At 41.6% G+C, this 23,588-nt stretch overlaps 1 protein-coding gene and 1 long non-coding RNA gene across 3 annotated transcripts; both read left to right on the top strand.

Moving 5' to 3' along the window:
* The first annotated feature begins 211 nt into the window (after window positions 1-211).
* On the top strand, window positions 212-20,324 carry CMTM3 (CKLF like MARVEL transmembrane domain containing 3). Of its 2 annotated transcripts, XM_026107589.2 has the most exons (6): window positions 212-508; window positions 7,021-7,077; window positions 13,107-13,262; window positions 15,116-15,211; window positions 16,541-16,658; window positions 18,320-20,324. In XM_026107589.2, exons 1-6 carry the CDS (start codon window positions 392-394, stop codon window positions 18,346-18,348), a joined length of 573 nt encoding a protein of 190 aa, XP_025963374.1. In that variant the 5' UTR covers window positions 212-391; the 3' UTR covers window positions 18,349-20,324. The 2 variants fall into 2 exon arrangements, with proteins under 2 accessions (XP_025963374.1, XP_025963376.1); XM_026107591.2 differs by lacking the exon at window positions 7,021-7,077 and having other exon boundaries at window positions 222-508.
* LOC135329789 (uncharacterized) lies at window positions 841-5,341 on the top strand. The gene is made up of 2 exons (XR_010391471.1): window positions 841-922; window positions 4,219-5,341. It is a non-coding gene; the product is annotated as an uncharacterized LOC135329789 (long non-coding RNA).
* Window positions 20,325-23,588: the final 3,264 nt, after the last annotated feature.

The following is a 23,588-nucleotide window of genomic DNA, read 5'->3' as shown; positions in this document are numbered from 1 at the left end:
CTCCCAACGGTCGGCGCCGGCGCCGCGCGCTGCCCGCGTGGACGGCCGTTACTGCCGCGCCCCGCCCGCCACGGGGGTGGGGGGTGGGGAGGGGGCGCGGGGCCGCAGCCGGCCGCCGCGGGGGCAGCCGTCGCCCCTCCGCGAGGCGCTCGGCGGGGCGGCCCGGGCTGCCGGGGCTCGGCGGCGGCGGGCGGGCGGGCGGGCGGCACGACGCCCGTGGAGCGGGGGGCGCGGCCGGCAGCCCCTCGGAGCCGCCCCCCGGCTTGGGGATGCTGAGGGCTTTTTTCACGTTTCCGCAGTGTCACGATTTCCGCTTCCCTCCTTCAAAGGAGGAAGGAAAAGAGAGAAAAAGAGGAGCGCGAGCCGGGAGCGCCGCCGCCAGCCCCGGGCCATGGAGGAGCCCGAGCCGGCCGGGGCCGCCGCCGCGCCGCCGCCCGGGCTCGGGGCGCTCCTGCCCTCCCGCGACCTGCTGCGCTCGCGCAAGGGCCAGCTGCTGCTCGCCGAGTCGGTAAGGCCGGGCCGCCGCGGCGAGGGGCTGCGGGACGGGGCCGCCCCGCGGGGGTGCCGCGTCGCTGGGAAGCCGGCGTGCTCCCGAATTGAGCTGCCAGTCCTGCGTGTGCCCCTTGTCGCGGGAACCGCTTTGTGAGTTAAGCGGGCATCGGTTGCTTTTCACCCCTTTGCAGCGTGAATCCAGGCAGCGCTGCTGACCGGGCCCTTGCGTTGCGTTAATCCTAGCGCCGTGCGCCGACAGCACCGCCAGCCAGCGCGCTCCGCCGGGACCAGCTGGGCCGCGGCCCTGTGCCCCCCGAACCCGCCTCTGTCCCTGGCCGCAGCCATTCAGCCTGCTGTGAAAGCAGCCAGCGGCAGCGCCCCGTCCGCCTCCGCAAGCGCCGCTCTCCCAGAAATACACGGCGGTTTTCCTGTAGGTCAGGTCTGCGGGTCCGCGCTGGGTGTAATTACAGGCGTTCGGTTTTTGGCGCGACGCTTTCAGCCTTGTACTTGTTTGTAAAGCTCTTGAAGTCCGACAGATGAGACAGACCCCATCTGGCAGGGAGGCAGAAAATTCACCCACGTTGTTAGAGGGTATCTGGCAATCAGAAGTTAAATTTTAAGGGGAAAGTTAATCGATTGAAGTTAGAGTTTCAGTGACATCATCTATGTTAGAAATAGTGAGAAATTTAAACAATAAGTTCTCTGCAATTTTAGCTGGCGTTTCAACCGTTCAGGAGCCAGCGGGTAGTCACACAGCAAGGCAGCCCAAACTGGTGGTCACCTATGTGGAGCACTGATTAGATTTTTAGTGTGTGTCTGGCTGTCCACTGTGTTAGCTCAGAGAAGAAAACAAATTCAAGGGATGGAAAGGAAAGGGAATAGCAGCGAGTAGCAGCACACACTGGTGCCTGGCTGCCGTACGCTATAAACTATTGACAAGGAGGGGAACAAATGAGGGGCCGACCGAGCTTCTCCCTGTGCGTCCCTGCGAGCTTGCAGTCTTTGAGCGCTGGCCTGTGGTAGAAGGAGAGGTGGGACAGCCAGGAGATGAGAGACCGGCTTTGAAAAAACAGCACATTTTTCAGGAAGCGAGGATGATTTCTGTGGCTGGGAACACAAGCCGCAAGCTGCACAGTTGTAGATCATGCAGTTATGAGCTCCACTGAGAATTCTTTAAAAAATCTAGGTAAATCCACCCCTCTTCCCCCCTATTATTTATGCAACATCTGTGGTTGACAAAAAAGTACTTCCATTTAGAAGACAGTAAAGCCAAATTAACTTTGCTCCTTTTGCATATATTTTTGTTACTTACTATAATATATACTGCGATTTCCTATACAACCTTACAGTCAGTAAATTAAGACTTTCAGACAGCCTGGCTTTTTAACATGTATGAAAGATGACGTATTTGAGGAGCACTGGTTTGGTCATGGGATCAGACTCTCCCTTCTGTTGTCATAGAGGAGCACTGATTATACTTCCTTGGGGTAATAAAAACTGCTCTGTATTGACAAAACGGGGATTCATCCTTTGTAAGGCCACTCAAGGCTTTCTGAGGGTTTGGCAGGCTAAAAGCAGCTCTAAAATCCCATCTGTGGAAGCTGCAGCGGGAGCTTAATGGGTGCTCCTTGCAGGGCAGCCCACACGTTTAGGATGTCATTTCTTGGCAGAAGGGAGGCAGTTCCCCTCCGATTGTGTCAACTTTCCCAGAAGAAATTGTTGAAGACAACACAGACTGCTCAATAAATCCAGTCTGTGTACAATTAAAGAAATACAGTGCCAAATAACTGAAAATGAATCTAAGCTATCATAGTTTAATTCTATGCTTCAGCTTTAACTTTGTATTTCTTGTCGAGTGTTTGATTCTTCCACTTCAACATAGTACTAATGTTGGGAGGGGTTTTGCATAAATGTATGGAAGTAATATTAATGGGATACAGATTTTGAATAGTCTTTTATTCAGAATTGAAATGGGATTCTCAGTATTGTTGCTGAATATCTCCATCACATTATTATTCAGCAGCTTGGCAAGTCACAGGAAATGTACTTTAGCTACGAGTCTTGAAAGTCATGCAAATACCAGCATGTCTGCAGATAGGTTAGAGACTCCCTGTTCAGCTACAGAAAATGTCAAACCATTCTTTCAGCCCTCAAAAGGAAGCCAGCATATATGGAAAAAATTTACCACCAAAGCAAAGAAGCAACTCACAAACATCATGACCCGGGTGGATGGTTATGTTACTTCTCTTTCTGTGTCAGAAAGGGGGAAAAAAAGCCAGCTTCAGCCCATTCCCTCAGCCCAGTGACCCCGGGGTAGTATACCTGGTGTAAGTAACTCTATAAAAGCTACGATTTTGTCCAATAGAAGTAGCTGGCAAATTATCAGTTTAGCTGTCATAAACGACTAAACAGACTCTATCTCAAACCTTGTAAATTAAAACAGTTGCCGCATTTACCCATTCCTGTTCCCTTAACTTGCACTGCTGAATGTCTTGATATACACAGGAGATAATCTGGCCTTTCTCTGAGAATTAAAACCTTTGCTCCTGGCAGAATGCAGCCAAGGAAGTCCAGCCGCCCACAGAGTCTGCTGTGTATAATGCCACCAGTAAAACCTGCCCAGCATAGCACAGGGCCAGACAGAAATACCTGACTTTGTTCACAGAGCAGAGGCCCTGCAGCTCAGGGCCGTCCCAAAGGAGGTGCACAGACAGCGGGAACGGGAGCTGGGGCGCTGGGCCCTGCGAGCACGGCTCTCTTCGTTGATACGGAACGAAATTGCTGTAACTATTTTTTCAATAATATTTACACCCATTTCTACTGGAAGGGGAAATGGAAGGGGAACTCACAAGGTTCAGATGTAATTTTCGTGTCAGCATGCTGCTCCCTGGGCTACCAATTCTGCGAATTTCAGTATCTCATTTGGAACAAGTTAAATTGGTGATGAAGCTGATCATTGCTAGAAGCTCATTATAATTTCAAATGTTATTCAGAGAAGGAAGGTTTTTTTCCCCTGCTCCTTTTCCTTTTGATCTTCCTACCTTATTAATTTTTTCTTCCATCTAGGGTGGCACAGCCACAAAGAAGCAGTAACATCAAATACACATATGAGTTTTGTCTCTCCTGATCCTTTTTATTCCCACTGCCTTGCTCCTTCATTTTCTAGTCTTCCCTCTTTCTCTGCCAGGTTAATATTTTTCTCCTTAGTTTCTTTTCTCTTTTCATTCTCCCCCTGTATCCATTATTTCTTCCATATATTTTAGAAAGCTCCTTACCTTAAGCTACTAATTTTTCCCAAATATTCAAGTTACCATCTTGAAGGTCAGCATATCATTCATGCTGTCTTCTCCCTTACAAGAGATTTATTTTTCAGCTCCTCTGTCCTATGCTGGAACCATTTAACAGCCACACTCAGACCTGCCACCAGAAGATACCCAGGCAAGATCCCATTTGTGCATTCAGCTTCTCATCCCAGCCATTTCAGTCAAGCCCTCATGGCCGTCCTGGTGACTGCTTTCATTGGCATCTCCTTATTCCCCATGCGTGAAGCCGTTATGCAGTGGCACTACAGCTTTTCTTATAAAAAGTACATATAATACATGTACTTATAAATAGTACAAATAGATAAGGCTGTCCTTCAACATGTGTAACGTGGTGACATAAAGGACGTAAAAATCACTGTGCCTGTTTTCTTTCTCTTTTTCTGCCTTTCTCCTTTCTTTTCAGTCTTCTCTGAAGGGAGCTTCATAACTGAAACTTCAGCTGCTTTGTGTAAAGCCTTCTTTGAAGAAGAGTGAGCCCAGTGCCCTCCACCAGGCCTGTACCGGAGGATGACCCTGCAGCTTAATCTGTGGGAGCCAAGAACTTCACCTCCATGACAAACGTGATGGAGGAGAAATAAAAGAACAGCAGAGACTTCTAAGTGATCTACTTTCTCTCTCTGCCAATAAACAACAGACTTGTCCAAAAGAGATCACCACTGGCCACCCGTTAAACTATTTAAACATCTTGCTCGTTTCTGCAGAAGGGGAGCGAGCAGTGCGCATCCGAACGTGCAGGCCAGCGAGCGAAGTGCCCGGCCTGGGTGTGCAACGGCGCAGACTATTTCCTGGCACCCGTGCGGTCCCCAGTGGATTGCAGTGGGTGTATGCTCTGCGCAGGGAGGATACAAGAGCCTCCGTGTTCTGCCCATGACCTCAGCACTTCAGCAATCCTCCCCTAAGGAGCACATTGCTTTCTAACCATTATAACTAATTGTATTTTATACCGAAAATTGATTGACCTGGTTACATGATAATGCCTAGCCTTTATAATTATTACTATTAACAATTTAATAAGCCCAGGAATATAAGATTTAGTAATTATTACTTGGGAGAAAGTTATTTTCAAAATGCAATACTAAAAAAAAGTATTAAAAGTAATATCTATTTATTTATTTATCATTAGGCACATTCTCAGTAAAGACAAGAAAGGTGCTCAATGAAGAGCCAGGGATCTTTTTTGGCAGGATTTTTTTTTTTTTAATCTTACCCTTTCCTGACTATGACAAGATCCTGTTCTGTTCTTTGCTGCACTAGAACTTTCTGCATCCAAATATTTCTACACATTTTCGCCTGCTGAGGAGAAGGCGGCAATGATCACGCCAGTCTTTCAACAGCAACATAGGAGCAGTTCAGGCTCCTAGCTGCTATTGATAATGAGGATGTAATCCCGGGGGAGACGGGGGAAATCACTGAGTAAATACAAATTAACAAAATTGATAAAACACTACTTCCCTCCCCCCAAAGCAGCAGCACTTTAAGTCTGAAAGCGTTAGAACTGAACTTGTAACTGCATCGAGCCTCATACTTCTCCTTTTAGCATAGACAGAGAGGACTGTTAGAAGAAGAAGAGTGACAAGACCCAGCTGGTTGACCTTTCTCTGAACACAGTTTTAAGGGTGCGTCTTCAGAGAAAGGAGACGTGAAGTAAGTGTGGCGTGCAGTGCATTGCTTAACAGCCTTTACAGTGATCGAGCTATAATCTCAAGGTTGCTTCGAGTTAATTGTTTCAAGTAACATCTCAATCTTTAGAAGTTTGCCTCAAAGACTTGAAATCTGGAAAAGTAAGTAAATAGATGTTCATTATTCTGGAAATACAAACTGGTGCATCAGTTTTTGTGTTGTGGGAGGAAGGGTATATCTTAAACATCATCAATTTTTTAAATGACATCAAATGTTCCAGTTAGTAGCATTGTAATTAAAAGGTCAGACAAGATAACAACATACCTACTCAGATTTGTAATTCAGAAAAGATAGTAATAGGTGATATCTGATGCTGCTCGGGGAGTCCACACATGCTGCCTGTCAGAAGGGGAAACAAGCTCTACGAGGAAGAGCAATGAGCAACGTAGTTAGAAGTGGGCAACTCTGTGGGCTCCCGTCCTGCGCAGAGCTGTCCCCGAGCCACAGGGCAGGTCTGGCACTGGGGTCCACATCAGGGCTGTAACGTAACAACTAGGCAAACAAAAAAGAAAGCCAAAGAAAAGGTTGCAACACAGCAGCCCCGTCACCTTACAGAGCCTTCAGGCACCGCCTTCCTTTTGTTTCACTTGTTCTTTCTTTCTGCTTCCTCTTTTAATAACTTCTAGCCTTGCCTAAATGAAGATTGTAAAATCCAAAAATACTTTCTCACCTGCCCTCTCAAAATCTGGTCCTCTGTTATTTCACCTAAGTGCTAATATGAAGTGTTTCCCAGACCTTTTCAGGTTCTGAATGCCTCTGAAATGAGGAATGATACTTTATAGGAGAGCAGTTACCACCCTCTGAGCCACAGTTAACATCAGTAATCCACTGATCCATCAATAGTCCATTGAAATCAGTGGACTTCTTGCAATTCAAGGGAGTTTTAATCTGGTCCTTACATTAATCTGGTCCTGAAAACTAGTGAAAGAAGAAAAAAGTAGAGAAGAGCAGAAAGCTCAGGGCAGCTGGACTCCGGCCAGCAATCATCTAGGTGCTGATGCTGAGTACAATTACTGCACATCGGGTCAAGGCACAGGCACATGCCCTGCTTCTACTAAGAACTGAAAGATTAGTTTGGGCAAGTAACTGTTCTGCTGACTAGATTTGATCATTGAAAATTCTGTTTTCCCAAATGCCTGCTTCTCCACGTGGGACTAAGCCAGAAAGCTGAACTATTCAGACTGATCCTTTTGTCTCTTCAGCCACTTATTTTTAACCCGAGCAGGAATACTGCTGTCACAATAGCAGAGCGGAGCAGGAAGAGCCCCGCAGCATGCTCTTGCCACACAGCAGTTTCTGTTCACATCCTGAGCCGTGTTTCGGCAGGGTCTCAGGCGCTGCGCTGCGTTTCAAACCAGCGCAGGCTTGCGCAGGGCCGTGGGGTGAGAAAGCAAGCCGGAACTGCCAGTTTCTGCCCTTTTTGTTCAAACACCAATGCAGTCCTACTATTATTTTTTGCAGCTGGAGGGGAGCGGCAGCACTCACAATTAATATAAAATGTATTGTCTCTATTTCATGAGTACAGAAATGCCAGCATGAAAAGAACTGCCACTTCAAAGGACCAACAGCAAACAAAAAACTAGTGAGTAGTAATTACAAATTTTACAAACTGGAACAAAGAAGGGAAGAGGAAGGTCTTAAAAAAAAAAAAAAAAAAAAAAAAAAAAAAAAAAAAAAGCACAGCTGAAACACTATAGTTAAAACCTAACTACAAATGCACTGTTTCAAATTTAAGGGATTTTAGCCTTGGTGGGACACTGTCTTAAAATCAGGGCCCTAGCCGGCCAGAGATGCAGCTGTTGCTAGAAAAAGGCTCTTATCAGGTTTCCTACATATTCAGATATCTTGGTACAGATATCTGCTGATGTAATTAGTATTACTTAGCCCATCTGCCTACCACATAAAAACTGCGGGCAGCTAAGTGGTATTTACAAAAATACTTGCAAGTAACTATTTTTTGTCAAAAGGCCAGATTCTGAGCTGGATGGAGGTCAGGCTGTCAGTGTTACTGTGTTTAGGAGTAAATGGTACTTTTTTTTTTTCTTAAATCAGATGGTTTATCATAAAAAAGAATCCAATAAAAAGGCTGATTCAGTGATCTCCATGGCCTGTCTGCTTTCTTCTGAACTTGCCTTTGAAATGGTATCTCTGCCTCTCTCATTATGTTCCCAGCCAACATCTCCTGAAATCTTTCCATTGATTCCAGTGGAATTTGGATGAAACTACAGCATTGCAGCATATCCTGCTAGAGGGGAGTAGAGAACAGAGACGACCTATTTCTAAGGAATGAGAGCTGTATGCGCATATCCACACCCCCCTATCCATACACAAACAAGAGAGCGAATGAGAATTTCTTTAGTGAAAGGGATGCTTTGAGGAACTTCTAGGACTGTTACATAACCCTGTAATATACACTAAATTTTGGTCCTAAAAGCTAATTAAATTGCTCACAAAATTGATACACTTTTAGTCACATGCTAATGAAGAATTACTCACAAGCATGTTGGTACCAATATAGGACTTGTCCCGCCGGTAAACACAGCCTGCTCTTCTAAATGCATTTGGAATATGTATCATGATAAAGTTTTTGCCATCAGAGATTTTTTTCTTAGCTGGAATCCAAGGAGTAAATCATAAAAGTTGCAAATGGAAAGTCAAGAGTTCATTTCCATCTTACAAGAAAGTACATTTGCTGAGGGAAATACTGGTCCCTTAGGAGAGAATAGTATATGTATGTGCATACTGTATCTGTATGGCAAGCTATTTTAACACTTAAGATCAAATGTACTAAGCTTTACACGACTACAGAGACTTAGTACGATTCAAATCTTTTTGACTCTAAATTTAATCATTAAGCAGACAAGTAGCATTTCAGGTTCTGTTAATCCTGATAAAACAAAGCCAAACATTGCGTGGCTCTGAACAAGTGACAGGCCCCAGGCTGTAGTTACTTGGAAGGTCCCTTTTCCAGTAAAAGCATTGAGCAGTGAGGAAAGCCCCGTCTGACACAGCACCTCCTGCCTCTATAAAACTCCTAGATTTACAGGAATTGCGCCAACAGAAGCATGAAAGCTGACTGAGGTTGACACGTGAGCACATCTACCTCTGAGTATAAAACCCTTGAGTGGATTTTGCCAGCATACAGCAGAGAATGATCTCGAGCATGGTCTGCAAATCACCCAGACTAGTTCAGCGTTACACAGCCCAGGAACACTGATGTGGATTTGACAAAAAGCTGTAAGCTCCGTTTGCACATTTCTGTCTTTGCCTGCATTCTTGACATTGTGAACCTTAAATTACACTTCACTAGCCAATTTGTCTTAAATCTTACTATAAGGCTGATCTTAGGAGAATGCAAAAAGGCTCTGCATTTTGCCTCACAGTTAATGCTACCAACAGAAAAACTTATTCTCTGTTCAAAGACAGACACAACACTTGCGTTACCATATCAAACAGCACAGAGATCAAAGGGATCCCTTCTTCCTCTGTTGTGCATCACAAACGTACATATTCGAAATTTGTCTCTTTACCTCCCCCTCCCCCTATAGCACAATGTGTCATTTAATACTACATTTAATTCTTTTATAAAAGATCTACAAGGTTTGGTTCAGGTCTAACTTTGTGATATTTAAAGGGTTTGTTTGGTTGGAGTTACTCTGAACGCATCTCCTCCTTGCTGTTTGTCCTTGTGAACGTCTTTGTCTCCAGATCTCATCTATCGCACACTTTGTTTGAGCCAGAAAGAAATTTTTTTTTTTAAACAGACAAGTGGCAAAGATGTCCTATCTACATGGTGAGTTTTTTTAACCAAGAAAACATGAAACAGTATCCAGATTATGTTCTACAAATGTGGGTGAAGCAGATTCATAAAGTTCAGTCCTTTATGTTTTTATTCCTTTGGAGGGGGAAGGGAGTGGGCTGTATTACAGAAAGGAGGAGGAAGTTCTCTCTCTCTCTCTCCACCCCTTATCAGTTCAAGCTCTGTTACATCCATCTTCTGTGCAAATGATATTATCACTTTTTATGCATAGAAATAAAATACTACATTAAGGAGGATAAGATAAATTGAATGAGTTCTCTCTGCTCCATGAAAACTCTGGAAAAAAACTGAAAAGAGCCTATGTAAATAATAGGCAAATAATAATGGGGTAAATATTAAATACCAGGGCAAATATCAGGTAGCAGGCCTAGATACAGAAGTGAACTCTATATATTACACCACATCAATTTCTTACAGCCCTGTAAAACAAGAACAATGCATAGGCATTTTAAAATAACTCTAGTATCTTACTAAAAATGTCACATCCTCAAACTTCACCACCCACTCATAACAAATCCAAACAATATAGGCCAGTTACTCTCATCCTAGTCAAAAACTGACCGATTTTTCCCTAATGATCTCAGCAGTCATTTGTCTGCACATTTATGATTGAACACTTACTACTAAAAGAATCTGGAGATAAGTACAGGAAGAGAGATACAGACTACAGAAGAAACTGCAGTAAGAACTCTCCAGCTAAAAGCTTCCCTGTTACGGTTGCACTTGCTCATGCATTCCCATGCATTTAGACTTTTTAGAAGTTAGACTTAGAATAAAGTTAGCAAAAATTCTGACCTTTTCCAGCAGACTGCAGCTCTAGCTGCCGGTGGGGCTGTGATTCTCCACGTTTGGTTATTCCTGTTATTTATTACATTCATTATTAACCTGTACCATAATACCTGTCTTCTGGGTAAGTAAGAGCTTATTTTTGATTCTCCATATAGTCAATGTGGGAAGAGATTTGATGCTTCATTTAAACGCTCCCCATTGCTCTCTGGGGAGCTTGTACAGGCTGTACAGGGCTAAAGACAACCAGTTCTGTAGGCTGGACATCTGAATAAGGAACCTGAAGTTAGACAGTGTCCATATTATCCACAACAATTTGTAAGCACAGCAACAGAAGAGGAGATTCCACATCCAAAATGGGGAGTGATAATTATCATTGTTTTCAATGGTATTGAAAAGTCAGAACTACAGTTACCTACTGAATACCAAAAAAGAATGGAATATGCACATCATATGAAAGTAGACTGGAATGTCCCAGCTGGTGCCAGAGTTGCAAATGAACACTGTATACCATCTTACTTACAGAGCCAGACATATCCAGCTCCTCCGTCAGATGCTCACCACACTCAGTTATGCAGGAGAATCCTAGAGCTCACAGGTTTAGAACAAAGGTTGTTAATTCACCACATTAACAAATCATTCCAACAGGACTGAACTGCTCTGTTCCCTCTAAACCTACATGGGCTCTTTTATTACACGTGTTTGAGAACCAGCTGACCTCTCACAGCAGCAGTTAGTGCCTTATCTCTCAAATACAACGATGATACTACTGATGTGCAGGTGGTTCCCAGGAACAGGCTGTAGCAGCAAGTAACTAAATCCATAGATCTGAAATTTAATGAGGCAAATGCATTGATTGCCAGAGTCTAAACATTTATACTTTTCAAGAAGCTGTATTTCTCTTCAGAGGTGCCATCTAGGGAAAAATTATGTCTGCTTCCAGGATTTGATGAGTGAGAAAGTCAGGAACATCCCCATTTAGAATTCAAGTTCAGAAAAGCTTCTTAATCTAATGTTTGAAAGCGCCTACTGCTATGATGATCCGTAAACATTGAACATTGCTAGAGTGGAAATTTGCCTCCAAGAAGAAAGGCTGAACAGAGCAGCTCAGATGCTCTATTAGCACACAAATACACTTGCAAAGAATAATTTAATATGCTAGCTACTTTATTAACTAATTTGAAACAAGCAAGGGAAGAAAAGCCAGATGGGAGGCTTACCCCTAGGAATCCCAAGAGCAGCCTTGAGTGTCCCAGGCTGGTGTTAAGCAGCTGAATTGAAAAGTACAGGAAGAAATAGCAAAGTACTAGTGTATTCTTGGTTCTGTTATCCTGCCTTATTTCCTCAGAAGACCGTGAGGCTCATTTCCTTCTTCATATTACTGACTGGAGCTCATTATGTGGGGAGGAAATTGTGTAAGTGTTAGCCTGTATTTTACACACATACGCACACACACAAAATAAATGTAAAGAATTGGAGACAGTTCTAACTATAAACCAGCAGCACCAGTATCGGAATATTTGCCAAGTTTCATGTTGCTTTGCTCAGAATTAGAGTCTAACAAAAAGTAAAGATATGGCAGCTGTTCGCACTTACTGCTTGAAAAGAACTGGGCAACTTCAAGTGAGGAAATGGAGAGTTTTGTTCCTGCAATGACTTTTTTCCACGGATGCTCTGTAAGGAAGTCTGCCTCGAGTAAAGTCATCAGGAATAAGAACAGGAAAAAGACCCCGACTCAAGTCTGCTTGGCTATTCCTCACCACATGCCCTTTCCCCTCCTGTAAACGTGGCTCCAGTTTCGTGTTTACAGGCAGATACCTGCTCATGGCCCATAGGCAGGTCACTTGCCCTGTAGCTGCAGTTTCCTCCGAGGCAGGCGAGACCCCGGAGTAACTGCTCCCTCTGCTTTCAGCTCGTTCCCAAGCGGGGATGCTCAGGCAGCACAGAAGCGTGCCCTCTCCCAGAGAATCTCCTCGCCTCATGTTTTCACTTGCTAACACAACTGCCACTACCTTATGCCTTTGGGGTGAGGCAACGTACTTTATGCTGCACAGCATGTTTAAGTCTCCCATTTATTTAAAAAAAAAAGAAAAAAAAAGAAAGCATTATTAGCAGTTATCATGAGAGGCAGCAGAGGATTAGGACTGCAGTGTCTTCTTGGAGGTGGCCAACTTCTAGTACATCATTTGAAAGTTTTACTAAGCTTCTCCATGCTTTCCCTCACCTCCCACCCGCATATACAAATACAGTGGCACTTCGGTACTGCCTGGTTTAGGTGATAATGTTTTCATTAGCCATTTTTCCCACTGTGAGACTTTCTACTCCGAGCCATAAGTTGTATTTTAATAGTATTTTCATTGAATGTGAAAACAAATCCCATTTTTATTATTTTGTAGGATTATAAAACAGCATGGAGATAAAATTACTTCATGTTATCTACACTATTACTCTCTAAAACACTTAAATGTTACTAAAGCAAAGTGGCCTACATTGGAAAACTAGAAACAAACTTACAGAAATTATAGAATAATTCGTTCTAAAGACTTTTCTATCTATCAACGGTAATTTTTTTTTTCCTTTAAACTCTAAGATGACAAATACTGAGTTACTTTGGGCTATCTGAGCAATGACTTGGATTTCAGATGAGAACTGCCATGTTTGAGAACCTGAAGCTCTACTTGTTTGCTTGGCAATGCTCTGCTCGAATTTCAGAATTATGCTGTCAAAGTTGTTTACAAGCCAGAGCAAGTTATTGACTCAGAGAGGTGTAAACCCACAGAAGCTCTCTGGAAAGGCAGTTTCACCATGCATGGAAATAAATGGACTTACTTTAAATTTTTACCCTGCTAAGCAAGAAAACTCCTTTGGCCCCAGAAGAAAAAGTAGGAAACAAGATATGCCATCCTAGCAGCACAGACGTATACATGCAAGGAAAATAAAGCTTCAAAGCTGCTCAGAGCTGCCTGAGGCTCTGCTAATAACTAGTGTTTTCCCTTGTACTCTAGGTGCTGTCATTTATCATCTTTATCTGCTATATTGCATCTTCAGCTGCCTCTTTCATGATGGCACCGCTCTTAGAATTTCTGCTGGCACTGTTTCTTTTTTTCGCCTACGCCTCTAAACTTAATGAGAAGTTTAAAGGACTCTACTGGCCTTTGACGGTAAGTGAAATGTGAAATATAAACACAAATTTAATTGTACAGTATGATATAATATGAGTAGAAAGACTATACTGGATTTTAGGCTAACTGCTAACAACTTGACCTCATTATTAGAAGCTTGTTTATATTACCTGTCATTAAAAATATCACAAAGTCACTCATTTAAACCACGCTACGCTATATACTCTAGCTTTCTAGGTAGTGACAGAAAGCCTGTTTTTATTAGAGCACAGAATTTATGCATGATTCTGGGCAAATGGCTTAGGGCTGAATCTTCAGAAGTAGGCAACATCAGCCTAACTCTAAGTCTTACCAGTGCCGGATTCTTTTTATAGCGCAGCCCTTACAGAATGGGGAAACTGAGGCATGCTATGTAAAGTAATGCATATATTTTACTAAAATGTTTTGAAATTCCCAAATGGGAAGTGCTATGTGGATGCAGAGTCACAGTGACATGGAAACCAACTGAGCACTGCTTTTGTTAAGCAGGCAAGCCCTGTAACTTTTGCTGGCTAATTCACACAAAGGAAATCACTGGCTGTTCATTAGGCAGTTTTCAGGTTTCTAATTGCAGGCGAATACTCCAGACTGGCCACTGGATGTCTCTGTAGCTTCAAACAGAGGTTGTAAAGGCAGCGTTTATCTAGCAGTACAAATTCTTTCAGAAATGCCAGTCCAATTCATTTGGATTCTCTTTTGGCAAAGTCTAGCAATAGTTTGTCATAGTGAGACTTGAATTAGAGCCATCCATGTACAAAAACAATATGGGCAAAGCCTTTGGTGGATTAAAACAATAGCAGTCATTTTCGCTATGAAAGTTGGCATGTTTTGCAACTGGTAATCTCAGTTCCATTGATTTCCTATTTTAAACATGTATCTGATTCCACAACTAAGACATAAAAAGCACTTGCATGTTTATTACATACATATACTCCAGCCCCAGAATATAAGTAACTGACCTCGCTGTGACTTCAGAGGAATCAAGTTTCTTGTAGGATTTGTGTTTTAAGACAGTATCTTATTCATCCATCTGTTCTGAAAAGGATGAAGATTAATTATGAACAGAGGTCAAGATACAATTCTGCCAGCTCACAAGATGAACACATGCCCTAAGAATCGTTGTGCTTTATTTAATACACAGTTCAGAGATACTGTTGCTCCAGCACATCACTGCCATAGGGCACAGACCCTGCCCTGAAGAGCTACAGTCTCAGCCCCAAGCAGCGCATATTTCTACAATAACAACGGGTAAATTCATTTCATGCTAGCTACCAGAGTTCCAGTTATACACACGACGTATAAATGATAGTTTTAACACTAAACAAAATGCTTAATTCCTAAATGATGAGTTCCTACAGACAGGGCTAATTTGTAAAGAGAAAGTGCCAAAACAAGCACACACTTGTGCACTTTTCAGCATTGCCCTCTCCCCACAAAAAGTGGTACACTCTTCCAGAGCATTTCGTACCAAAGAAGTTCTGTTTAAAGATGAAACTTTCTAAGACTTTCCATTAGTCCTTGCTGTATTCCAAGGGAAGCATAACAGAAAGATACCCTTTCTCAGTCTGAAGAAAGGTCTGCCCGACATAAGTGTGATAAAAGTAGGATTTATACCAACATCTGTAAGAGCAGAAGCTAATGCCAAGCTTCCAGTCATCTCTCATTTAAAAATATTTCCCAGATGAACAATTCATCCGCTACAAAATACCAGACTAGTTACATTCCAACATCAGACAAGTCCAATGACATAACATCAAAGGTTTTTAATGATCATTTGTAAAATTAGTCTTGGAGGAGTTTGTATGTTGGAGTAATGTGACTAATCTGACAATGCAACGTCTCTTATTTTACAGGATTTCTTGCGGTGCGTCACTGCTGCTATTATTTACTTTGCCATCTCAATTGCTGCCGTCTCAAAATATACTGATGGAGCATCTAAAGCAGCCGGAGTAAGTAGACATGAGCTTTCTGCTTTTGTATTTTGGTGAACTGCATATGGACATACTTTAGAAACAATTCAATTTTGACCTCATTACAAGTAATAAAAGTTTCGTCAATTTACTAACTGAAAATTAGACTATTTGCCTAAAGCAAAGAAAAAATGGTCTGTTTACATCTGTTTTAAGAAAAAGGGATTTTATATCAATGATCATCTGCTTTCATCCACTGTGTTGCAACAATATTGGTTGTACTACTTTGGGGGAAGACACCTACTCTGCAATTTCTCCAGCTGTACAGTGAAGGTAAAGCTTATCCATTCTTGCAAAGAATGTCAAGATTCCTGAATGGAAGAGGGGAAAAAAAAAAAAACCCCACAGAACTACTAAGTACAGTGCAAATTTTAAGCAATTTTAGCCTTGTGCCTCTACTACATATTTTTACCTGGGTGAGTTGAAACAAAACCACCATCATTTTACTCTTAAATAGAATGTCTCCAGTATATAGAGCGTCCAGGAGAGCACCTTAATCATCAGCATTTTGTGTTCAGAAATAAGATACTGCCTCTCTACCTGCAACTTGACTCTAAGCATGAATAATATATGCAACATAAATAAAATTTCCTTAATACTTTTAAAGATAGATGAAAAAATTATCCAGTACTGTTAGCCAGCAACCTTCACCAAACAGTTCCAAGTCATACATAATTTCAAAACAAAGATCTTGTCTTATATTTTTTGTTACTCTGTTCAGTGACGGAGCATACAATACAGCATTTATTCTAGTTTATTTGACTGCAAAACAGCCTATTTTTGCCAGACTACTTGTTCTTTGACACCAAGTAGGTAACTCCACAATCACTGTATCTCAATCCAGTTCATTCTACATTAGACAAGTACCCTTGCAAACCAGTGAAAAAATGAAAACTAAAAGGCTAAGAGATTTCTAGAGAAACCTAGGTCATTGCTCTATGCAAAGCAGTGCCCCAGGAACACCCAGGCAGGTTCTCCTGTAGCTCTGCGCGTGGGCAGTGACAACAGTCAGAACGTGCATGGTACCAGACAGCAATTAGCCCGAGGAAGGGCTACAGAAACATCTGTTAGAGCAACTGCAGGGGTCACTAGTTAGGCTCCCAAATTATCTATAATTCAGTAGATGTCAACAGGTCACAGGGCTTGGCCCTTCTCCTCTCTTTCAGTCATCTTTCTAGAATAGCACAGTCCAAATTCAGGCCCAAGTTTTCCATAACAATTTTTCTTGTGTCAGTTAAGCTTATGCTGGTTTGTCACTGATGGTTGACATGAACTGTTGCTGAAGATAGTACTATTTTGCCCTTTTAGGTGTTTGGATTTATAGCCACAATAGTGTTTGCCATTGATTTCTACATAACCTTCAATGACCTGGTTACATTTCTCAAACAAGGCACTTCTAGTCCCCCTGAAGAGCGCAAGTCAGACGGTACGTAAAGTGCCCCCTTTTTTGTTATACAAGCATGTAACATGAGACTTTCTCCTGTATTTCACACTTCATAGGGGTGCAAGAGCTCTCAAACTTAGTAAGAACAGTTTGTATTCTTGGTTCCCTAAGTTTTATATGCCTCAACTATGCTGTATTATGAAGCTGCTTAGTCTAAAATATAACAATTAGAATTTTACTGAGTTAATAAGATACTAGTAAGCTGACAATCTGAAGTATAGTTTCTCATGGAGCTTTGTTGCATCTGATTTTGAAAGCCCCTAAATCCAATTATAGAAATTACTCTGCAACACAGACTTTTTGCTTACATCAGTCTCTTAGTCTAGAAATAGAGGTCTACCTTTTTTAAAAACATTCCATTGAGTAACTTAATTGCATCCATTGCTCCAAGTCTTTAATATCCAATAGCTCTTTTCTCTTTATTGTATTATTACAACTTATTCAGTGTCAAGTTTTGCCCATCTGTGGACAAATAGCCTTGAAATCTAAAGGCCACACTTAGCATAAAAGGAACAAGACTGTTGCCAAATTTCTTTCTAATACAGGAAGAACAGACTACCTCAAATCAGACAGATCCACTTAGACAAAGCTGAAAAGATGATCAGCCTCTGTGCAGAAGTTGAATTCTAACTCATTCCAAGTGAAGTCAGAACACAGCCTGTTTAGCAGTACCTACGAGCCCAAATCATAGATCATGCCCCTGTAATACTACATGTTGCATAAAGGCAAATCTGAAAGATTACATTTAACTTAAAAACAAGTAGAAAACATACACAGAATTCTAGAGGGTATACAGTAATGCTAACAGTCTTTTCTAGGTATTTTAGTAGACAGTTAAATGCTTTGTAAGCTTTAGGCCAAAAAGAGAGGTTAAGGGAAGAAGAATTACAGGAACAGACCACAGGAACCGGCTGTTGGAAAGACTAAAAACTTAACTCTACCGATTGAACTGACCACAGAACAAGGTCAGGTTGACTAGGGCATAAATTAGGCTGAAGATTAGGTCTTATTTGCTTGAAGATGGAGAGAGAAATCTATCAACTCACAAGTACATAGTCATGCAGCTTTACGTCAGTGATTTGATGATGGAAGAAGGACTCTGCCCTGCACACTGTTCCTCTGGCACAAAACTTACGTTTCTGCTGTGGTTCCCAACTGCAGAGGCCAGAAAACCCTCACTTGCTTGCCAGTTAAGTCTCAAGCTTGGGCAGGATGTATCCCTATAGGCCCATCACGATTTCTTCACATCTTAAAACTTCCGGCTTTCAGATACGTTTAAACAGCAGCGTGCAACCGTGCCCAACAACAAGCAGCAAGATTCGAGTACAGGAAGCACATCTTAAGCAGACTTCCTTGCTGAGGTTGTGCTAACATCATCTTTTCCACCGCTTTTGTTTGAACAAATATCCTCTATGCTGTAGTGGTCTGAGATTAAGCACTTCTCAGCAGCATTTCTGGAGTCCTTTGAAATGCCATTTAAAGCTACCTCATGTTAGAGCTGTCATTTTACGAGCCTTTTCCTAAATACGCAAAGTCCTTTGAAACAGACCCCCAAGAAAGAGCAGAAGATCTCTGAGCAAGAGCTAAAGCTGATGTGGAGGCTTCCAGTTTTTTTCACTGTTGTTTGTTTTTTTAAATTTCAGATGAAGATTCCGATTCTGATTCCGACTGAAGAACAGGACAGCAATGAATTGTAAAGGGAAGATGATCAGGCACTTTCCTCTTTGCTGAATGCACTGCCAATTGAAATACTTCCCTTTTCACTCTTGGTATCCTCTTTTCACCTCACTGCTTATGGAGTCACCACAGCATAGGACAGTGGTGTGGAAGAGGAGACTATTTGATGCCATTGAACACTCCTTCAGAACTAATGATTTTACAGCAGTTGAATCTGCAACACAAGTCTGTATCTGAACAAACATCCCAGTTCTCCCCTTCTCTTCTTTACTCAGCTGTACGATATACTGAGTAAACAGGAACATAGTATTTTAAACTTATAGCAGAGCTTTTAATATTCTTTCTTAATTCCAAATCTTTAACACTTATAAGCTTTTATACTTCTTGCTGTGCCAAAGCGGAGAGGCACAGAATGCCTCTACTTTATTTGTGTTTTTCTAGATTAACTAACAAACAAAGTATAGTATCTCTTTAAAGTCTGAATATTCCAATATCTCAAGCATTTAAGGCACAGATTATAGTTAATGTGTTGGTTTCAATGCATGTATATCCACCGCCTATCTGTGACAAAAAGAAATGACAACTGGAAATCTGCACCAAGATCAAATCTCAAAGTCTAATTGTGCCTCAGGTTAGCCGGTTCATCAGACATTTAATTCCACTTTAAGCTGCTTGGATGGGATCACATCCCATCTTTTGCAATTTCACCACAGATACCAGGCAGAACAGAATAGGCATTTACTCACTGGCCCCTTGCTACCATGTGTGTGGAAGCCCTCATACATGCTTGCACACACGGGTAAGGAAGGCTTACGCTTGCCAAGTACCTCCCAATGACACTATCTGCCAGTCAAAGACTACAAATTATTTGTGCGCGAGGTATCGCTGTCTGACCTCGTGCTCTGTGTTCTTCACCTTGGTTCTCCAATGAGAAGCAGTGCGGGACGTGGTCCACTCGGTGCAGAGTCGAAGGCTGTGCTGCCCAAGCATACCAGAGGGTTCGTGAAACAGAGATTGTTTCTGTAAAACTCAGGCTACCTGGGCCCTAGGAGGGCAATACTCCCTTCCCCCTGTGAAGATGCAAAATCAACCTCGAAACTAAAGAATGTCTTTGCAGTGAAATTCATTTTCCCAGTCCCCTCAGGCTTTTTTTTTTTTTTTTTTTTTTTTTTTTTTTTTTTTTTTAATTAATACTCCTTTCTCTGAAAGGACATGATTTATCTCTTGGGTCTAGTATTTTGGGAAAAAAATCTTTAGAATTTACATGGTTTTTTCATGGGTAGCATAACCTACCTTGAAATATCTGTGCCCATATATAAGTGCACACTACTCATGTAAAAAGCATGGCATGTCCCTTATATACGGCATCTGATCAGTCTATTTCAGAGAAACCCTTATACATTAAAAAACATTTAATATAGTTCCAGGACAGGTGGCTTTAACAAAAAATAATTAAAGTGAGAGCAGATGGTACTAATAGAGTAAATGAAAAACAGAACGAAAACAATAAAGGCAGATTTCATTTCAAACAAAATTACTGCCTGCGTTCCAATTCCCTGCTAGCAGCTGGCTGCTAACTGGCAAAAACACGGTACCTAAGAGCAAACAGGTATTTGGGGAACTGATCTGGCTAGATAAGGAGACATCTAACAGGCAGTTTCTACAACTTGTGTTTCCAGACCACTGAAGGAATAAAAGCAAAGCAAATGTTTGCTTTCAAATGTGATAAATATTCTTTGCTTTTGTGAAAGAGCTCTATGGACCTTTTCCTGTATGAAATTCCGCATTTTTTTCTCTACTGTCATGTTTTACTGACACTGACTGTGATGTCAGGGGACCTGGGCTCATTTTTATATTCAATTTTTTGTATTTTTATTATTTTTTTAAAAAATGTACTGCATGTCACAGCTGGTAACTAGTACATGGTTAACATATAGAAACCATGCTGGATTAAACCTCTTTCAATAGAAATCTTGGGTGTCTCTAGCTTATTTCAAGATCTCATTTTACCGCCTTGCCTCTAACCAGTCAAAATAAAAGTGCTTCAAGGAATTCTGTCATGAAAGGCACCCTGTGCTGGGGAAGCACACAGCAGGATAGAGCTAGCACTCGTGGTTACGTCTTGCAAGAAGAAACTTCATCTTTAGTATAAGCATAAAAATTTAAGCAAAGATTGATTTTAACCTATTAAGAGCACTGTAACTCCAGTGTCTACTAATTTAGCAACTAATAACATTCCCCTTTAGGCTTACCCTTTGCAGACATGTTAGCACTATGAACACCTAGCAAAATGAAAATTTTAAGTTTTGTTTTAATGTTGGAACACTCCTAAAAATCAACAGAAGAGGCAAACAAAATTGCTAGATAGTTGCTTCAGGAATACTTTAGCTGTCATGGAATAAGTTGCCTGTTCAGATAGACGATTTCATTGTCAGCATTCAAGTATTTGGTGGTTTAACTTATTCTTAGACTGTTGGCTCCCAGGGTGAGATTCTAGTCTTTTATTTTAAAAGATCTCTTCCCCTGATTGAAATAAAATACACTTCTGTATTTTATATTTATATTTTATATTCTGTATTTTATTTCATCTCAAAAAAGGGAATCAAAAATGTTAAAGCCAATTCTGATTTGGGGGGCACTAAGTTGTTTTTTTTTATTTGTCTCCTGCTGGCAATAATGCACTAAGCTCTTGAAGTCTGGCCTATGTTGGAAGAAGGATCTGCTGATTTGTTGTTCTTTTTATTTATTTTTAACTGGCAAGATCAAAACAGCGGGAGCACTGGTTTCGCTGCAGTTCAAAACATGGTGACGCAGAAGCATGACGTTCTGTTTGCAGTGTGGAGGTCTTATCTGAACGCTTATTTTTAGTGTACCAACAGTGTCGTAATCCACCATCTCTCTTCAATCACAATAGATTCTAGTTCCAAGCAGGAGCTGCTTACAAAGCCTTTACTGGCAAATACGTGCCTTCATTATAACTAGAATGCAACTATTTCCATTTTGAATTTCAATACTTGTTAAACAGCACTCAGCAACAGACAAAACTAGGAACTGATGAACACATTTCTGACAGTGAGTGTGGAGCAAGTTTACACAGAAACAATACAAGTTAATGATTTAAGCACTACAAATCAAAGCCACTGGTAAGAAGGAAAACATTATCAGCTTGCACCACAGATGAATGACTTCATACAGCTCGCGCTGCTCTAAGTTGTCCCTCCCTCTTTCTCTTGCCTTTTCGAACCACAGACCTTTTACGCTTCTTCTGTGGAAGATTAGTTTGGTCTTCTGTGATGATTTTGGACAAGTGGTGTTAGGAAGTGTTACCCGCTAAGGAATGCAGAAGACCTTTCAAAACTGCCTTTTCCGATCCTCACTTAACTCAGCAGCCTACCTATCCTATCAGCCCACTGCCCACCACCCCACTTAATGGCAGCTTCCAACTGATACGGTTCAAAGTTCTAGAAGTCTTAAATATCCAGCCACCAGAAAGATGTATCCAACATACTGAGTGAAAAGTGGTATTTTTCAGTCTATGTGGAATTTGAGAAGCATGCTTCCACCCGTCTGGTGTATCAGAAAACAGCAGACAATTTAATACTCTATATAGCAAGCAGATCTTAATTTATGATGCTTTCAATAAGTGTTCATTGTGCAAATTTCTGCACCTGTATTTCACAACTGCACCTTCCCCTGCTATGAGACCAGTAGCCTGTGTCATTAAGTGAGCACGAACTTGCAACCAAATACTAACTGTGCATGTTTGATATCTGCACCTCTACAATGCATAAATAAATGAGAAACCAGCTATATATGGTTTGTAGACTGAGCCAAACCTCATAGCAGGCAGCTTTTAACCTTTTATTTGAGTGAAAAATTTGGAAGTGGCTTCATTCCCAAGACCAGCACACAAACTGCCCTCAGAAAGAAAATGAAAAATGTGCATCATCTTGCGTTTTTACACAGGGACGAAAAAGATTCTGCTAGAAATCTTTTAATCCTTTTGGGAGTATGCAGAGAGAGACTGACAGAAAATAGAAATGCATCACAGAAGCATAAGCAATCTAGATAAGCACTGAGACTGTCAATCTAGTTACAAGACACTAGAGACACCTTTCTGTGTGGAGCACTGTTTCAAAAGTCAGGGTGCAGACATTCAAGAAAAAAAATAAAAAAAATTATTGAATATTCAAGTCTTAAAGTTCCTTAAACCTGTTTAACAACAAAAACACAGCAAATGGTGCTTCTGAAGTTCGTTCTGGCCAGGTAATGCTTGCGCTTTTCTTTTACATATTTTGGATGCTCTCTATGCTAGCATATTCGGCTAGCCTAGTCCATTAAAGAAAGGTCAGTTATAGTCTTCCCAGGAGAGAGAAGGAAGATGCAGTATTTAAAAGTTGGGCAGAAAAAAAATAATTATTTTCTATTCAACTGCTGACAAAGTTTCTTTTGACCAAGAAACAACATGGATTACAACGTCAGCAGCAATTTGCCATTATGTCCAGCACTAACTCTTTTACTTAAACAGCACATTGAGGCCTGGTCTTTAAGCAGGTCCAATAGATGCAACATCCGAACAAATTAAAAATATACTGCTGACAACATTGTTGCCTAGATCAAGTTGCTTAAAAAAAAAAAAAACACACACCCACACAGGAAAAATGAGCTAGTCCATATTGCAGCAGACACCTACAAGCAAACAAGCAGAAGCCCTACAAGCACGTCACTCCTTAGTGAATCCTTCTGTAGGAATTCATCCCTCCTACCACCATTGTCCACCTCCGCCTCCCCACATGGACATTACTCCCTATACAGCCTAAAAGTGTCACCCAGATTCTTTTCACAACACTCATTCAACCATCTGTGCACGTCCTCAGTTTTAACCCTCATTAACTCTGCTTTCACGCACCTCGCATCAAAAGCATCAGGGTACCAAAAATCCAGATCAGGTCAAGGTCGGAGCTGCAACCTACAGCCCATGAGGTGGCAGAGTATTACCCATTTGCGCTAACGTTTTAGCCCCCATATTCCTCTGGGGTTCAGAACATGATGCTGCAAACCACAGGATATAGCATTTCATTCCATTACAGTGCACCAGACAGATCTCCACAGCAGCAATCCTGCCACAACCGCTTTGGCAATAAAGCGGTTCCATGTGCTTTCTGCTACATATAACCTCTCAGCAAGGACTGCTTATACATGTTTTTTCATTAACTCCTGCATCTACGAAGTTTG

This window comes from Dromaius novaehollandiae, chromosome 13 (genome assembly GCF_036370855.1).
Source record: "Dromaius novaehollandiae isolate bDroNov1 chromosome 13, bDroNov1.hap1, whole genome shotgun sequence".
Lineage (NCBI taxonomy): Eukaryota > Metazoa > Chordata > Aves > Casuariiformes > Dromaiidae > Dromaius > Dromaius novaehollandiae.
Note: the sequence above shows the minus strand (reverse complement) of the source record. Positions and strands in the feature narration are given on the sequence as shown.

Bases quoted from the DNA above. Each gene is read 5' to 3' on its own strand.
- CMTM3 (XM_026107589.2), top strand. From the start codon at position 392: ATGGAGGAGCCCGAGCCGGCCGGGGCCGCCGCCGCGCCGCCGCCCGGG. The intron at 7,078-13,106 runs GTGAGTAGTAAT...CTTGTACTCTAG, and splicing joins CAACAGCAAACAAAAAACTA to GTGCTGTCATTTATCATCTT. The intron at 16,659-18,319 runs GTACGTAAAGTG...TTTAAATTTCAG, and splicing joins TGAAGAGCGCAAGTCAGACG to ATGAAGATTCCGATTCTGAT.